Source organism: Sminthopsis crassicaudata, chromosome 3, assembly GCF_048593235.1.
Source record: "Sminthopsis crassicaudata isolate SCR6 chromosome 3, ASM4859323v1, whole genome shotgun sequence".
Classification (NCBI taxonomy): Eukaryota; Metazoa; Chordata; class Mammalia; order Dasyuromorphia; family Dasyuridae; genus Sminthopsis; species Sminthopsis crassicaudata.
In genome coordinates this window covers 612,124,296-612,141,171 of record NC_133619.1, presented here as the reverse complement: position 1 = coordinate 612,141,171, position 16,876 = coordinate 612,124,296, and the positions used below count along the sequence as shown (strand labels likewise).

The following is a 16,876-nucleotide window of genomic DNA, read 5'->3' as shown; positions in this document are numbered from 1 at the left end:
ACCCGGGAGGTCAGAGCTGGGAGGGCCCTTAGAACCCAGGAGGTCAGAGCTGGGAGGGCCCTTAGAACCCGGGAGGTCAGAGCTGGGAGGGCCCTTAGAACCTGGGAGGTCAGAGCTGGGAGGGCCCTTAGAACCCGGGAGGTCAGAGCTGGGAGGGCCCTTAGAACCCAGGAGGTCAGAGCTGGGAGGGCCCTTAGAACCCAGGAGGTCAGAGCTGGGAGAGCCCTTAGAACCCAGGAGGTCAGAGCCGGGAGGGCCCTTAGAACCCAGGAGGTTAGAGCTGGAAGAGCATTAGAGAATGTCAGGAGGGGCCTAGAACACAAAATGTCAGAGCTGGGCAATACTAGAGGTAGCTTTTATAGATGATAAAGAGTCTGTAATACTTCTAATTCTTAAAACCCATTTCCAGTCTGGCTCTGAAGAGAGATCCCATTTTCTTCTTCAATTATCCTGCTCAAGAGAAGTTTGGATACCTGAATAATCACCATTGGATCATTCTTCAAAACTGGATCCTTCAGTAAAATCTCAGCAAATGTCGTCTCCTCGTCTCCTCCCAGGCCATCGGCAAAGGCCACCATGGATGGGAGGACTGTTTCTGGTAACTCTAGCCATTTGACTAGGCTTTCCACAAATTCCATCCGGAAGGAGCTGAAAGACACAATTATTTCAGATACAAAGACTTCTGACTCTTGATTATCCAACACTGGGCAATTTCAAAATCTCATTTTCATAAAAACGTTATTGGGTGGCTGATAATGATAATCTCAACACAACAATGACAACAGCTTTATATATATATATATATATATATATATATATATATATATATATATATATATATAATTTATATTTATGTAGCTCTTCTGAGGCATTTGATCCTCACAATATCCCTGAGAGGCAGGTGTTTATCGTCCTTACGTTACAGATGAGGAAGTGACTTGCCCAAAGTCACACAACTGGGAAGTGTCTGAGGCTGGGTTTGAACTCAGGATTCATGAGGCTGTTAACTCTCTCATGGGGCAGTCCAGCTGCCTCAGTCTATGACTGCTACTGGAAAAACCAATGTACTCCAGACTAGTGGATTTCTAAGCTTGCTTCCAGTTCTGACAGTCTATATCCTAAAACCAAGGAGAGGATTAGCGATCACTGGGTCTTTTTCCCTAAACAAATTTAGACAGAGATCCAGAATAGTGGTATGGAGGAAGAAGGGGGGTGGGGGTGGCAAAAGAAGGATGAATCCAAAATGTTATCTGATCCCTTGCTAGATGATTCATTCCTTATTAAGGAGATAAAGCATCCTCACTAGGATTTTCTATCCAAGCAATTGTGCCTCCAAAATATTTTGGCAACAAAGTCCCAAACTATTCTAAAAAAAAAAAAATCAGTCATTATGTTTCTTGGCAAGAAAATTAGATACAACAGACTGGCTAGCAGAGGAGCTTCGTGTGGGAAAGAGGCAATCTATGGAAATACTGCGTTCCCTAGGTCGGGAAATCCTTTCTAACCCAAGCCCTGGGAACACTGTAGAGATGGCTCGCATTTGAACAATGAAATGGACGAGGTGCTCTCCAAAATGCCATGCTCTAAGGGCCCTCCCAGCTCTGACATGCTCTGTTCCAAATTCCCTTCAAACTCTGATGCTCTATATTCTTCCCAGATCTCAGCGTCTAGGATTCCAAGATTCTAAGCCCAACAGTCACCTTTGTTCGGGTTCTGGAAACAGCCCTGACAGGGACATCCCGCAGAGAGCAGTATACGCGAAACGGCTCGCTTCGCCCAGCTCCTTGCCTGTGGGCAGATGTGGCTGCGCTTCGGTGGCTGGCTCAGGGTCCGCCCCAGCCTCTTGGCCCTGCCCCGCTGGAGTCGCCATCCTTGAACCTGCCGTAAAAACAAACAAAAACAATAATTTAGCACGCGTTACCAAGTAGAACAGAAAATTCTTTGTATTGAGATCCCTTGAACCTAGTAAGTGTCCGGGGCACAGGGTTTGGATTTCTGTTCTGAATACATGGCCTTGAACACTAGCTGAATCTACTTTGCTCAGAGATATGTAGATTAAAAAAAATAATATATGCGAAAGGAAATTGAGCTCTTGGGGGGGTGGGAGCCACATATAGATTTCATATAGATATTATAACAAATACATATAATCTATGTACAGATTACATATATGTAATCTAGGCATACACCACATATAAGAAAACTATGTATATAGCACGTGTGTGGTATAGATATATCACATGTCTGTAACATAGGTGTGTAACATAGGTGTAATACAGGTATACAAATATGTAAGTGGGTGTACACATATGTAGATATACAAGGGAGAGGCAGCAAGCAGCAAAAACAAACCTTGCAATCAGGAAAATCTGGATTCAAGTCTTGCTCTCGACCTCTGCGAGCTGGGGATTACAAGCATGGATCACAGCTGTAAACTGTCAGAGACCTTAGAGATTCTCTAGTCCAACTTTATCAGTAAAGAAATCAAAGCCCAGGAATACACAACTTGCCTAAAATCATACGGAAAGTAAGTAGCAAAACTCGAGGTTGAAAACAGGACCTCAGAGTTCAAGTCCTGCAGCGTTTCTGCTGCTCCACGCTGCCCCCATCCTTAAAAAGTCCTTTAATTTCTTATCTCCCAAGCAACTCTAAGCCCAGAAGTCAAAAAGATGATAGCTAATTCTCATTAGTGGAGGAGCTTCCATACTGAGAGGTCCCTCCAAATGTCGGAATTATAGCTATGGATTTAAAAAAAGTACAAGCCACTGAGCTTATAAAGATAATCATAAAATCATAGTCTTTTACCTGAAAAAAAACTTATATTCTGCATATTTTTCGTAATAATGGTTCCCATTTCTATATCCTTTTGAGGTTTACCAAATACTCTCCTCACAACAATTCCATGAGGTGGGACATAGAAGTATTAAGGAGGTAAGACTCATAGTCAGAGGTTAGGCTCAATGTCAGCTCTGCGGCCACCCCTAACACCTTGGATAAGCCGTTTTGCTTCTCTGATCTTGCTTTTTAGATAATAATAATAAACATTTACATACCATTCTAAGTTTGCGAAGTGCTTTACAGATGCTATCTCATTTTATCTGTGCTTCAACTCTGGCAGGTCAGCGCTACTCTAGTCTACATTTTACAGATGAGAAAACGGAGGCAGAGAATGGTCAAATAATTTAGCCAGAGTCACATAGTTAAGTAATAGTCTACTGCTAGACTTAAATTCAGGTCTTCCCGACTTCATGTCCAGCCTTGAATCACTACCTCTCTGATATGATCTGCCAAATGGACAGGTTGGACTGGATGAATGCTCTAGAACTGTGACTTCCCTTTCGCACTGGAAGTTTTCAAATTCCAGTTTTGCTTCTTACTATCTGTATGATTTTTGATTTCTTCAGAATTATTAACTGACTTAACCCCGGGAACAGAAGCTAGGAGAGAGTGGGGAGGTAACTAGAGGCTAAGGGACACTGTGAGCAAAAGTACCTTCTTCTCCCATTCCCTTTCCCCTCTGCCCAAATTAATCTGTTTACTTTGTAGTTATTCACCTCATATACATTTTGAATTAACTTAGATTATATTTTGTTATCTTCCCTATGATAACAGCAAGATCCTAGAGAGTAGGGATTGTTTCATTCTTTATATTTGATCTAGCACCTAGTACAATACTACCCAGCTCACAGTAGGTGCTTAAAACACACTTGTTGATTGATTGATTGAAACTTTCTTTCAAGAATGATAGGAGGGGCAGGTAGGTGGGACAGTGCATAGAGCACCAGGCTAGAATTCAGGAGTTCAAATCTGATCTCAGACACTTAACACTTCCTAGCCGTGTGACCCTGGGCAAGTCACTTAACCGCAGCCTCAGGAAAAAAAAAAAAAGAAAAAAAAAAAGAGAAGAATAGCTTGTTTTTTTTATTTTCCCCAGTTACAAGTAAAACATTGTTTTCAAAACTTTGAGCTCCAGATTCTTTCCCTTCCTCCCTTCCGTCACTCCCATTAAGAAAGCACATGTGAAGTTATGTAAAATATTTTGTAAAGTTATGTTGTGAAAGAAAAGTTTCCCTTCCCCCCCAACAAGAAAAATAAAGTTAAAAAAAGAAAAGAAAAGAGAAACTGTTCCCTTCATGGAAGGAAGCAGTGGGGAACAAAGCAATGAAGGAAGATCAGGGCATGACTGGGGAGGGCTTTGAGGGCCAAGTGGAGGAGTTTGCACAGCAGTTTGAAAACAGACTCCTGATTCCCATGATGCATTAAGTGAGTCCTAGGAAGCAGCCACAGATGGATGGTTTGGTATCTGGCTAGCAGACCACCGACACCATCTACTAGAGGTGGAGAATCAGCGTGAAAAGAGCAAAAACAAAAACAGAGATTAAGATTGAACAACAATATCCATTTATCCAACAAAGCCCCGCATTATTTAGGATTGGGCTAAAAATTCAATTGGCTGAGACATAACCTCCTCTATCAAAAAGTAGAAATAAAAGACATTATATTAGGTATCATGATGGGGACATGAACTGAAATATAAAACATGGAAGGTATTTTAATGTGAACGGAACTATATTATAAAGCGGTAGCTAGGTGGTACAGTGGATAAAGCACCAGGACTGTAGTTCAGAAGACTGCAGTTCAAATTCAGCTTCAGACACTTACTAGCTGTGAGACTCTGAGCTAGTCACTCCACACGCCTCCATGTTGAAATCTGTAAAAGGAACTGAAGAAGGAAATGGCAACTCTCCAGTATCTCTGCCAAGAAAACCCCAGATGGGCTCACAAAGTATCAGACTCGACTAATTGACTAAATAATAACCCTCTCAATATTAAATGTACTATATGAACAATCATCCATCCCATTTTACAGAGAAAAACTTGGGATCCGTTTCTTGAAAGTAGGAAATGGCTCATGTTTGCAGTCCCTAACCCAAGGCATGGCCTACAGTAGGTGCTTAATAAATGCTTGCTGCTTGAAGGCATTTACCTAAGGTCACGTTATCAGGACCAGAACTAGAAGTCTTTTTCCCACTGAGGTAAGGCTGCCTTTCAGGCTCTAACAGACGTGGCAGGCCTGGGTGCCAGCTGCTCACTGGGGCTTAGAGTGAGCATACCAATGAGGTAAGTGGCAGGGTGGGACGGAGAGGGGCTTTGTCCTGACCTCTCTTTAATTGGCCAGCCTCTGGCATGCAGGGGCGGGCACCAGAGAATTCTCTGCTGTTCTAGAGGGGCTAGCAGTCCATTCCGCTTCGAGAGCCAGCCTGGCTGGTCCCTTTGGTGGTGGAAGAACAGGAAACATGGAGCCCCAAGACCCATCTGGCCAGAGCTATCTGTCAATCCAAAGGCCACTGAGTGCTTGGGGTGGGGTCAGTGGCCTGTTTTCCTAACAGAACTCGGATGAGCCTTTTATGATATAATATATATATATAATATAATAATAAAAACAAGGGCAATTGCACCCACTTTTATAGTGCTATAAAGTTTGCAAACACCTTTCCTAAAAACAGAAATCTTTCCCTCTCTTCTTTTTTGTCCCTTTCCCCTTAGTTCCAAACCCATCCACTTTTGCTTCATTGTTCACAAGGTTTGGAGAGAATGGAGCCATCTACTCTCCTCCTTCTGATGAGATGGAGGACCATCGGGCCTTCAATCTTCCCAGACTCTACCACCTACTGTCATATGGCCTTCTAAATGTAACCTAAGGATCCCTGAGATTTTGCCATCTGCCCCACAGTAACTCTTAGACCTTCTACGTCTGAAGCATGTGCTGTTTCCCCCAATTCATGTGAGCTCTATAAGAGCAGGGACTGACTGTCTAGATTTCCCTGTGTCCCAATGCTTAATGCAATGCTTGGTACACAGTGCCTAATAAATGCTTTTTTATTATTTTTAAAAATCCATTCCCTGAAGTGTATGCTATCTCCCCCAAATCCATGTGAGCTCTGTAAGAGCAGGGATTTACTGTCTAGATTTTGCCTGTATCCAGTGCTGTGTGCAATGCTTGGCACACAGTTAGTGCCTAATAAATGCTTTTTTATTGTTTTAAAAAATCCATTCAAGTCCTCTATTAGGTAGGCAACACAAAGACCATTAATATAATTTTAAAGATGAGGAAGTTAAGGTTCAGAGAGGTCAAACAGCTCATTCAATTGGTAATCACTGGTAATTATTGTCATCACGCAGGATCCAAACCCAGAACTCCTGACTCAAGTCTTCTCACTCAAACAAAAGATGTTCTTCTCATCACAGAATCATGGAAAATTACCCTGTAAGGCTCAGACTCCCTTATGCTGACTACATTAAAAAAAAAAAAAACAAACAGCTTTTTCTGAGCAAAATATAAATAACTGTTCGCATCCATCCCCAATATCCTTAGGGAAATGTATAGTAACACCCTTCGTGAAGTCCTGCCTAGCTCCTTGGAGGCCTCAGGGTCAGCCAGAGTCAGGATAAGCAAAAGCGCTTGGTGTTTAGGGGGAGAAGTGAAGGAGACAGACAAAACTGCCAGGAGTTTTGCCAAGGATCTAGGGTCCAGAATCTCCACACTTCTCCTGTGAGTCTCACTTCACCCCCTAATCCCTCCTATGATTATCTGTAAACACCTAAAGATAGAGCCTGCACAGAATAGTGGGAAGGGCCATTTTTCCAAACATATGCTAAAAGTCATTGTCCAATAGGTAATTAGCCTTAAGTGCTCGGTTGTCTGATTCATGCACACCTTTTAAGAGTTTCAGCCCTTTACAATCCTTGCCTACCTACCTATTCTTTGGGTTTGAATTTTCCAACTTCCTGAAGTCCTCCTGGATAAAATATGTTAATGAGATTGGAGGTTTTCAGAAAGACAAACCAGAAAAGTCAGGTACTGGCCACGCATGAGAGGACTGGACACATGATGAGTTTGCCTTTGCAGCCCAATAGCTTATTTTTTTTTAAGTATTCATTTATGTTTACATTCATTTATCATCTGTCTCTCCTGTTGCCCAGTCCCCGGCCGAACAACAAAAGGTAAAAAGAAAACCTTCGTCATAAACAGGCACAGTCCAGCCAAAAAAATGCCAATTTGGTCAAAATGAAAGTAAAATCTCAGCATTTTAAATTCATTTTTTCTGGTGGGAGATGAGTCAGTCTTATCATTTAACTAAGTGGCTTCTGGGAAATGAAAAACGTCTCAGCAAAAGTCAAAATCCACTCTTAAAATTGAGAGGCTGCAAGTTGTAAGGGAAAGAAGGCTGGATTTACAGTGAAGGAGGCCTGAGGAGTTCAGGTCCTCAACTGAGTTAACTTACTAAGAAAAAGTTAGACTAAAGTCCCTTCCAACTCCAGGTCTGGTGTGACCTTCGGTGGCTCCCCTTTGCCTGTGTTCAAGTCTGCCCTCGGCTGTGTGAGGCTGGACAAATCATTTAACTCTAGTTGCCTCAGTTTCCTCACTGATGAACAAATAAATAAAATGATCTGGAGAAGGAAACTACTCCACTCTCTTGGCCAAGAAAATTCCAAATGGGGTCAAGAAGAGTCAGATATGACTGAAAAAGACTGAACAAATAAAACTCTGACCGACAGAAACATGATCACAGGGCTGAAAGCCACTAGATCCCTTCATTTTACAGATGAGGAAAATGTTTGAATTTGAACCCAGCTCCTAATTCCATTTCCATTTAATTCAACAAGTACTTGTTAAGCATCCATCAATCCAATCAATTAACAAACCTGGACATGCTGGGTACACAAAGAAAATAAATCAACAATTCTACCAGATCAGGAGTTTAGATGAATGGAGATGACTTAAGTAAATACCAGCAAAGTGACCTCTGCATCAGAGATGATGGCATTTTGGAATGGAAAAAAAAAAAGGAAACAAACATTGATTAAGCACCTACTGTTTATCAAGCACTGTGCTAATAAGTGATTTTACAAACATGACTTCATCTGATGCTCACAACAACCTTGGTAGGTAAAAGCAATTTTTATCTCCATTTTACACTTGAGGAAATTGAGTTAGACAAAGATTAATCACTTACCTGGTATCTAATCTAGTCTTAGACTAGCTAGTATCTAAGGCCAAATTTGAATCTGTTTTCCTGATCCAGGCCCAATGTTTTTTCCACTGAACTCTAACTGGTATTATGCTTCTCTGTGTCTGTCCTTAGAATACAAGCTACTTAAAAGTAAAGGCTGTTTTCTTTTTGTTTTTGTATTTTCCGCATCTAGCACAGTACTTGGAAAACAGTAGGTGCTTAATAAATGCTTCTTTGACTGATTAACTTCAACATAGGAAAAGTAAGCTCCTGAGGGCAGGGCCTGGGCTTCATACAAAGCACACACAGCAGATGCTCACTAAACACTTATCCAAAGGACCAATGCATTGGTCAAGACATTTAATGAGGGAATGAGAAGGAAGTCTGCTTGTGGACCTACTCTGTGCCAGGAGGAGATAAAGCTGCAGAAGGCAGAGTGCTTGTCTCAAAGGAGCTAAGAAGAAACAGAAAGGAGACTATTCAGAGACTTAAAAACAAGTGCTAGAGGGTTTCATTGCTGTAGAATTCAGGGAAAGCCACATCCCAAGGAGACTGTGATGGAATGCTGGTGCTATTTCTGGTGTTATTTGGTTCTTCAAAAATCTCCTGGGAAAGGAATTTTTTATACTAGAGAGAGTGCCCAGTTGGGATTCAGGAGACCTGACCTCTGATCCCATCTCTATCGCTAACTTAGGTAAATATTGCTTCCTATCTCCAAGCTTTTTTTCTTAAAATACTTTACAGACCTGACTTTCTCTGTTTTAACGACACTTTCCAGTTGTAATATTTGGCTTTAATATAGTCTGTTGCTTTTTTGGTTTTATTTTTACTTTAATAGTCTTTTTTTTTTTTTTTTTTTTTTTAAGAGCCCTCCCAGCTCTGACATTCTCGGTTCTAAGGGCCCTCCCAGCTCTGACATTCCATGTTCTAAGGGCCCTCCCAGCTCTGACATCCCAGGTTCTAAGGGCTCTCCCAGCTCTGACATTCCATGTTCTAAGGGCCCTCCTAGCTCTAACCTCCTGGGTTCTAAGGGCCCTCCCAGATCTAAATTCTGGGTTCTAAATTCTCTTTCAACTTTAACAGCCTTTGGCTCTGTAGTCACAAGACTGTACAAGTTCTTTCCAATCTGAGTTCAGAGGATGAATCCAAAAAGGCAGTTTGATTTCTTTCTCCTTCCCTGATTTGGCATTCATTCAATGAACCATGTGTTCTTACATTCAAGACTAAGACTCTAAGGACTGTGATTTTCAATGAGAAAAACAAGTTATAATAAAAAAAAAATTAAACCCCAAAGGATCTGCATTCTTCTCACCAATATCTTCAAAAAGCCCTGAATCCCATTTCAGAGTCTCATCATTGGATCTTCAGCTTTACAAACTGAGCCAGAAATTCAAATGCAGTCAGTTATTTCTGGCATCCGACTGGGTTTCCACGGTAACTGTTTAACTGATAAACCCAAAGGTCTTCAGATAATTGAGTTACTGAACTGGAGGGAAAAAATGTATATGTTCACTGAAAATCCTTCCATCCCCATTTGAAATATGGCAGCTCTCTAAAACTTAAGGAAAGAGCCAGGCTCTTCTGGAAGGCCTGAGACAGACTATCCAAACTTTGCATTCCCCTTCATTCCTCTCTTTATCCCCTCAAAAGTCCAGTATAAATATTGGAATGGGTTCATCCTGGATCTGCCCCAGATTGGTGCAGTGGCAGCAGGGGATTGGATCTAAAAGGAAGAGGTAAGGAGCGCTTATCTCATCCCCAATTTATTGGAGAACATGAGGGCTGTCAAATATTTGAAAGGCTACCTAGGAATGGTTAACGTGTTCAGCCAGGGGAGGATCTGGAGCAGATCAGGGAAAGGACAAGGTTCCCAAACATTGGGTTTGTCCCACAATGCAATGGCAAAATTGTGATGGTTTGGGGATTCTTCCTCACCTCAGGTTTTCCAGCAAAGGCTAGATGACCATTTGCTGGAAACTGGGAAGAGGATGCTAATACAGAGCTCCCTTTCTTTCAAGCTCCTCCATTCCCCAGTTGAACCCATTAAATACCAATTACCTTTCCACATTTGCCGCTACTTCTTCCTCCACTCTCATTTCACAACCCCTTGCAATCTGGTGTATGATTTCATGATTCTTCTCCAAAGTTACCAGGGGCCTCGTTATTGCCAAATTTCTAGGTTCTCATCCTTCTTGACTTTTTAGAACAAAACACCCCACTGACCACCATCCCTTAGTAGAAATGCTCCCCTCTCTGGGTTTCTGTAATACTGCTCTTTTGGGGGGCTCTCTTCTTCACTCCCCTTTGTTGGGTGAGCTTCTTCATTTTATCCCCTTAAAGTAGGTTGTTCCCCAAGTTCTCTCCTGGAACCCCCCTATCTCCACTGGCTTTTTGTTAGGAATTTCATCAGCTCCCAAAGGTTCAGTTACATTCTACCTTCCAAATGAACTAGCCCATTCCACTTGCAGCCTTTCATTTTCCTGAGAGTATTCCTCCATGACCTTGTACAGGCAGGGATTTGAATCTAGATCCCATTATTTTCCACGAGAGCAGTTCCCCTTCTACTTTTGGCAAAAATCACAAAGGGATCTCATCCAATTAAAAAGCAAACAACTCACATTTCCATAGCACTTTAAGTTTTATTAAGTCTTCCCTCTCTTCACTAACAACTCTATGAAAGTTGAGAGTGTAAAGTTATTATTTTATATTATTATTAATGTTATTTTGTATTATTTTATGGATAAGGAAAGTAAAGTGATTTATTCAGAGCAGTATCAATGTCAAGACCAGAACTATATATTTTGACTCCTTACTAAGTCCAATTCTCTTACCTGTATCCCTTTAAAAATCCCATAGTCTCCCTCTGTCCTCAACACAGCCAAATACTGCAGAGCCAATTAAGAAGGCAGAGTACTGAGGAAAGGTCACTGGATTCAGTAATTAAGAAATTGTTAGTCACTTTAACATATTTAACATGTACTGGTCAACCTGCCATCTGGGGGAGAGGGTGGGGAGGAGGGGAAAAATTGGAACAAAAGGTTTTGCAATTGTTAATGCTGAAAAATTACCCATGCATATATCTTGCAAATAAAAAGCTTTAAAAAAAAAAAAAAAAAACAAACAACAAAAAAAAGAAATTGTTAGTAAATTGGAGAGAGGAGTTTCAGACAGGTTTTGGGGTCCAAAGTCAGCCTGCAAAGAGCAGAGAACTGAATCAGAAGAGAGGAAATGAAGCAATTAGGTTTTCTGGGAGCCTCATAGTGAAAGGGAGGGGAGGAATAGGTAACAGATTGAAGGCCTGTCAAGGTCAAGGGTAGGGTATTGTTTGGTTTTGTTAGGAATGGAGGAAATTTGGGTGTGTTTGTAAGAGAAGAAGCCAGTAGACTGGAATGGAAAATGATGGTGGTGACTGGTGGTAGAGATGGTGGAAGGGGCAAACTTGAGAAGGAGCCAGGAGGGGAATGGGATCAAGGGCCTCATCCTTTGGGAGGAAAAGGGTCTCTCTTCATCAGAGACTGGAGTAAATGAGAAGAGAATCCTATGTGTTGCTGGGATTTATGGAGGTTACTTTTGCAGGGAGGAGAGCCAGGTTGCGCCAGAGTGTCTCTGTTTCTCAGTAAAGTTTGAGACAACACCCTCTGTTGAGAGTTAGAGGTAAATTGATGGTTATCAACCAAATATTTCCCTTATCTTTTTGTCCGAGCCAGAGTCTCTTTTGTCTTAACCTATAGTCTCTATTAAAATGTAACTCAAAGGGAAGGGCTTTAAAAGAAAAAAGAATCCTACATTAGCTTTTTTTTAAAAAGAATCCCAATCACATCTTTTTCTGATGCTCATCATGGTAGGGCCTATTCAGTTAAGACTGAAGAGGCTCATCCTGGAGGGGGTGACACATTTTTTAGTTAATGGCAAATCTCAAAGGCCACCTATCAAGTGTGCATGTGGGGGGCTTCTACCTGCAGGGGTAGAGGGTCTTCCTCCTGCTGACAAAGATCCTTGAAGTACTAAGGAAAAAGCAAATGAATTTATCAGATTTTTTTTACTGAGAAGAGGTGTGACAGTACAGAAAGAACAGGAAGAAAGGGAGCCCAAGATGTCCTGGGGTTGTTGAGGGGGCACCTTATAGTGGAAGAAGAGTCGATTTGAAAAATGAGCTTTACTCACTCTCTAGTTTCGATGTGAGCCATTCCTCTCACTCCACGGATGGGGAATGTACAAATACACAGTGAGTTTGAATCAACCATATTGTTGTGGGTTGACAGATAATATACAAGAAGGGAAAGTTGGGAGTCCACCAAGAGTAGCCTGGTGACCTGAGTCTCAGTCCCAACTACTCAATACCCTTTCCTTAGTTTTTAGACATCCTCTCGAGTGTCAAAGGTTAGGCTGTGAAGCTGAGAGGGCCTGGGGAAGAAGGAAGGAGTTTGGGAAACAGAAAATTGTCCTGGATGGCCATCAAACCTAGGGAGGAAAGAACGTTCAGAAAGAAGTGTATTCAGGCCAAAAACAGGGTCCCAAGGGGAAATGTGAAGGGCAGAATGGATTCAAGTCTGTTCTGAGCCTGGTTGGACCATATGACAGGAATGAGATCCTTGTGATACTGGAGTGGCCATTTCCTAATTTTAAAGTGACTCGATGTTTCTGAGGCTACAAGGCCAGACTATGTCTGAGTTCTCCACCTTGCCTCTCCTTCTCCAACTTAATACTCCCAAATTTAGCTAATGACCTTTGCCAATCTGGATGGCCAAATAAACAGCTCAATCTTAGGCTTTTAAAAAAATGTAAACAGACAAGATAGATGCTACAGTGGATAGAGCACTCTCTTTGAAGTCAGAAACATATGAGTTCAAATTGTGACCCTGGGCAAGCCTGTTTGCTTCAGTTTCCTAATACAACATTTCCCTATTTGAATAAGTCTGTGTCAATCCTATTTCTCCTCTCTCTCTCTCTCTCTCTCTCTCTCTCTCTCTCTCTCTCTCTCTCTCTCTCTCTCTCTCTCTCTCTTTTTTTTTTTCTCCCAGAGTGAGGAATTCTAATTTACAAAAAATTAAATATACTCTCAGGACTGTGGTGAAATGGAAAGAACACTACTGCTGGTCAGAGAACCTGGATTCAAATAAATGCCTCAAATGCTTATTATCTGGATGACTTTGGGCAAATCAGGTCTCAGTTTCCTCAAATGTAAAATATTGGGGATGGACCATATGGCCTCTGAGGTACTTTCTAACATTAGATCTAGGATCCAATATTTTCAAGCACATTTCTGAGATTTCTTGGTTGCATCTTTAACAAAAAGTCACTCTAGTTCTGTTTTTCAAGTGACCTAGGAAAAGTCAGTTTTGCTCAGTGAGTCTCAATGTTCTAATCTACATAGTGGGGAATAGATTGGAAATATCTAATGTTCTTTCTATCTCTGACACTGTGTTCTAAGGATTCTTTGACTTCTAATATATTGTGTATGAAAACCCCTTACAGCTCTGATTTAAGTTGTATGGTTCCTTCTAGGACTGCTATTTCATGTTTTAAAGACCCTTCTAGGTCTCCCACTCTGGGTTCTAAGACCCCACCCCCAACTTTGACCTCCTGGGTTCTAAGGGCCCTCCCAGCTCTGACATCCTGGGTTCTAAGGGCCCTCCCAGCTCTGACATCCTGGGTTCTAAGGGCCCTCCCAGCTCTGACCTCCTGTGTTCTAAGGGCCCTCCCAGCTCTAACCTCCTGGGTTCTAAGGGCCCTCCCAGCTCTGACCTCCTGGGTTCTAAGCTCCCTCCCAGCTCTGACCTCCTGGGTTCTAAGAGCCCTCCCAGCTCTGAAATCCTATGTTCTAAGGGCCCTCCCAGCTCTGACCTCCTGGGTTCTAAGCTCCCTCCCAGCTCCGACATCCCGGGTTCTAAGGACCCTCCCAGCTCTGAAATCCTATGTTCTAAGGGCCCTCCCAGCTCTGACCTCCTGGGTTCTAAGGGCCCTCCCAGCGCTGACATCTTTCATCTCAAGGCTAACTTTAAGGTGCCATTTCCAGGAAGTTGGTTAGGGGCCATTACTTCCTGATGTGGGGCTGTATAACTTTGGTGGTGATTAAGGCCTCTAGGAGGCAGACAGGTGGCTCAGTGGATACAGAAAAAGAAGTCGGGAAGACCAGAGTTCAGATCCTGCCCCACTGCAGTTAACCGTCCTCCTTAACCCCCCGGAGGAGGAAGTGACTAACTAACCACTTTGCCAAGAAAACACCACTGACCGAGTGTACCGGCGCCCCCAGACAGCAAAGGGCTGAGGAAGCCGAGGCCGAGGAGGAGGTCCGAGGGGGTCTGGCCAAGGGCTGGAGGCTCCCGGGGGAGGGAGCACATGGCCTGAGGCACAAGCCGTGGGAGGCGGGTCTACACCGCGGAAGTTTGTGCCGGTAGGGGGTGGAGTTTGGGAACATCACCGGAGTCCCAGCCGTGAGGGGGCCAAAGGCTGGGGAGAGGGTCTCCGGGACCTGTCCTGGGGGACGCGGCGAGCTCAGGAGTCGGGAGGGGGCACACTCACCCTCCCGGGCCCCGGGGAAGGCAGCGAAATACTCGGTCGTGGCAAGGGGAGGAGAGTTCAAGGGCAAGGACCGGAGCGCCCGGGGAGCCGCTAGTGGACGTGCGGCCAGGGCGTGCCCCCAGAGAGCCCAGCGCGGGCAGCCCCAGCCCCCTCCCGGCCTACGCGCAGCCTTACCCGAGCAGCGGCCCCGGCGGCACGTCCCGGGCTCCTTCCCGCCCCCCTCGGCCGGGGTAGACAGCCCTGCTCCCTCCTCCTCTTGCTCCTCCTCCCCAAAAGCCCGGGGCTTCGAGCCAGGGCCAGCCCTTCCCGGGGCGGGCGCATGACGCCGCCCGCGTGCACCGGCTAGTCCCGAGGCGCCCCGCCCCGGCCCGCCGCGGGATGCCCCAAAGACGCCCGCGGGGCCGCACTGGGAGCTCCGGTCCGAGTGCCCTCTGTCCGCCGCCGGCGTGCTTTTATTAAGCGCCTGCTGTGTGCTGCCGGACACCCAAAAAAGTAAAGTGCCCCTGCCCTGCTGTAGGGAAGAAGTGGGGGGCACCCCTGGCCTGGGAAGTCGGAGAAAGCAACCGAGGTTTTTAAATTGCCAGAGGAACAAAAACAAAAACTAAAACTAAAAGAAACAAACAAAAGAATCTTTATCAGGTTCTGGGAAATGCCTCCCAGCCTCCAACTTCGCGGAACTTCGGATTGACTGCGGCAGAGAACCCCAAGTCATCTGCGGGTTAGTGCCCCGAACACCCAGCCAGCGAGTGGAGTATGTAACTCTTCGCGGTTTGTGAAACACTCCACAAGCATTGTCTCATTTCATTCTTCCGACCTCCTGGGAGGTAGATGTAATTAACAAATATACATTTCTCACGAGTGAGGAAGTGGGAAACAGAGCTAGCCCCACTCCCCCGCAAGGTTTGAGGTCACGTGTTCTCCAGTCTAGGTCCATTGCGCTAACCACTGCAGCCAGCTGATACAAGTGACCTGCTGACAGTTCCTTAATTAAACTAATTGTCAATCATCCTCACTTAGCTCTTACAGAAGTATGTGGCCCTTACTCTCCCAATCCCAATATCATTGGCTGATCGTCCCCAGGTTAGCGATACCCTGATGGACTGTGGGTGGGTTTTTTTTTTTTTTTATTTTCAATAGTATTTTATTTTTCCAAATACATGTAAAAATAGTTTTCAACATTCATTTTTATAAGACTTTATGTTTTAAATTTTTGTCCCTTCCTCCCTTCCTCTCCCCTCCCCAAGACAGCAAGTAATCTGATATAGATCAAATATGTACAATTCTTTAAAACATTTTCTTATTTGTCATGTGTGCAAGAAAAATCATATCAAAAGGGAAAAATCGTAAGAAAACAAAAAAAGGTGAAAATACTATGTTTTGCTCTACATTCAGTCCCCATAGTTCTGTCTCTAAATAAACAAGGCATTTTCCATCCCAAGTCTTTTGAAAATGCCTTGAATCATGGCATTGTTGAGAAGAGGCGAGCTCATTACAGTTGACCATCACATAGTCTTCTTGTTTCTGCGTACGATGGGCTCTTGGTTCTGCACACTTCACTCAGCATCTGCTCATGGTAAAGTCTTCTCAGGCCTTTCTGAAATCAGCCCACTCATCATTTCTTATAGAACAATAATATTCCATTACATTCATATATCATAACTTATTCAGACGTTCCCCAATAGATGGGCATTGTGGGTGTGTTTCTCATGCTGTGAGCTAGGAAGCTCATCAGATGTATTCTATTTAACATAGGTGGCTACTTAATATATTCCCAATATCATCATTAATGGCCTGATGTAAATTACCTCTTTGTATTTTTTTCAGTTGACTCCTTAGGTGACTCAGTGGACAGAAACATGGGACCTGGAGTTAGGAAGACGAGTTCAAATCACTGGGCAAATCATTTCATCTTGTTTGTCTGTTTCCTCATCTGTAAACTCATTATCATCTTCACTCTAACTTTCAATCTCTCCCTAACTACTGTTTTCTTCTCTACCTACAAACTCACCCAAGTCTGTAACATCTTAAAGACTAGATCCGAACATCCCTCCTAGCTATAATCTTTTCTTTTTGTTTGTTTATTTTTTTTCCTGGCTATACATGCACATTAATTTTTTAAATATACACTTCTTTATGAATCATGTTGGGAGAGAAAAATCGAAGGGAAAAATCACAAGAGATTAAAAAAGCAGAAGGAAAAGAAAAATAAATGAAAATAGCATGTGTTGATTTACATTGTCTCCATAGTTCTCTCTCTGGATGCAGATTGGGATTGCCTTGGATCACTGAACCCTCTGAGAAGAACCAAGTCTTTCATAGTTGATCAACACAAAGTCTGT

At 43.3% G+C, this 16,876-nt stretch overlaps 1 protein-coding gene across 7 annotated transcripts in view; it reads right to left on the bottom strand.

The window, feature by feature from the left end:
- TMCO4 (transmembrane and coiled-coil domains 4) overlaps positions 1-14,834 on the bottom strand; it is a 108,474-nt gene extending 93,640 nt beyond the window's left edge. For 4 of the 7 annotated variants that reach the window (XM_074306064.1, XM_074306059.1, XM_074306065.1 and 1 more), the window contains exons 1-3: positions 14,712-14,834; positions 1,701-1,878; positions 474-648 (exon numbers count right to left, since the gene is read on the bottom strand). In XM_074306064.1, coding sequence (XP_074162165.1) covers positions 474-648; positions 1,701-1,870 — 345 coding nt within the window. In that variant the 5' untranslated portion in view covers positions 1,871-1,878; positions 14,712-14,834. The other 3 variants (XM_074306060.1, XM_074306061.1, XM_074306062.1) reach the window with 3 other exon arrangements.
- Between the last annotated feature and the right edge of the window lie 2,042 nt (positions 14,835-16,876).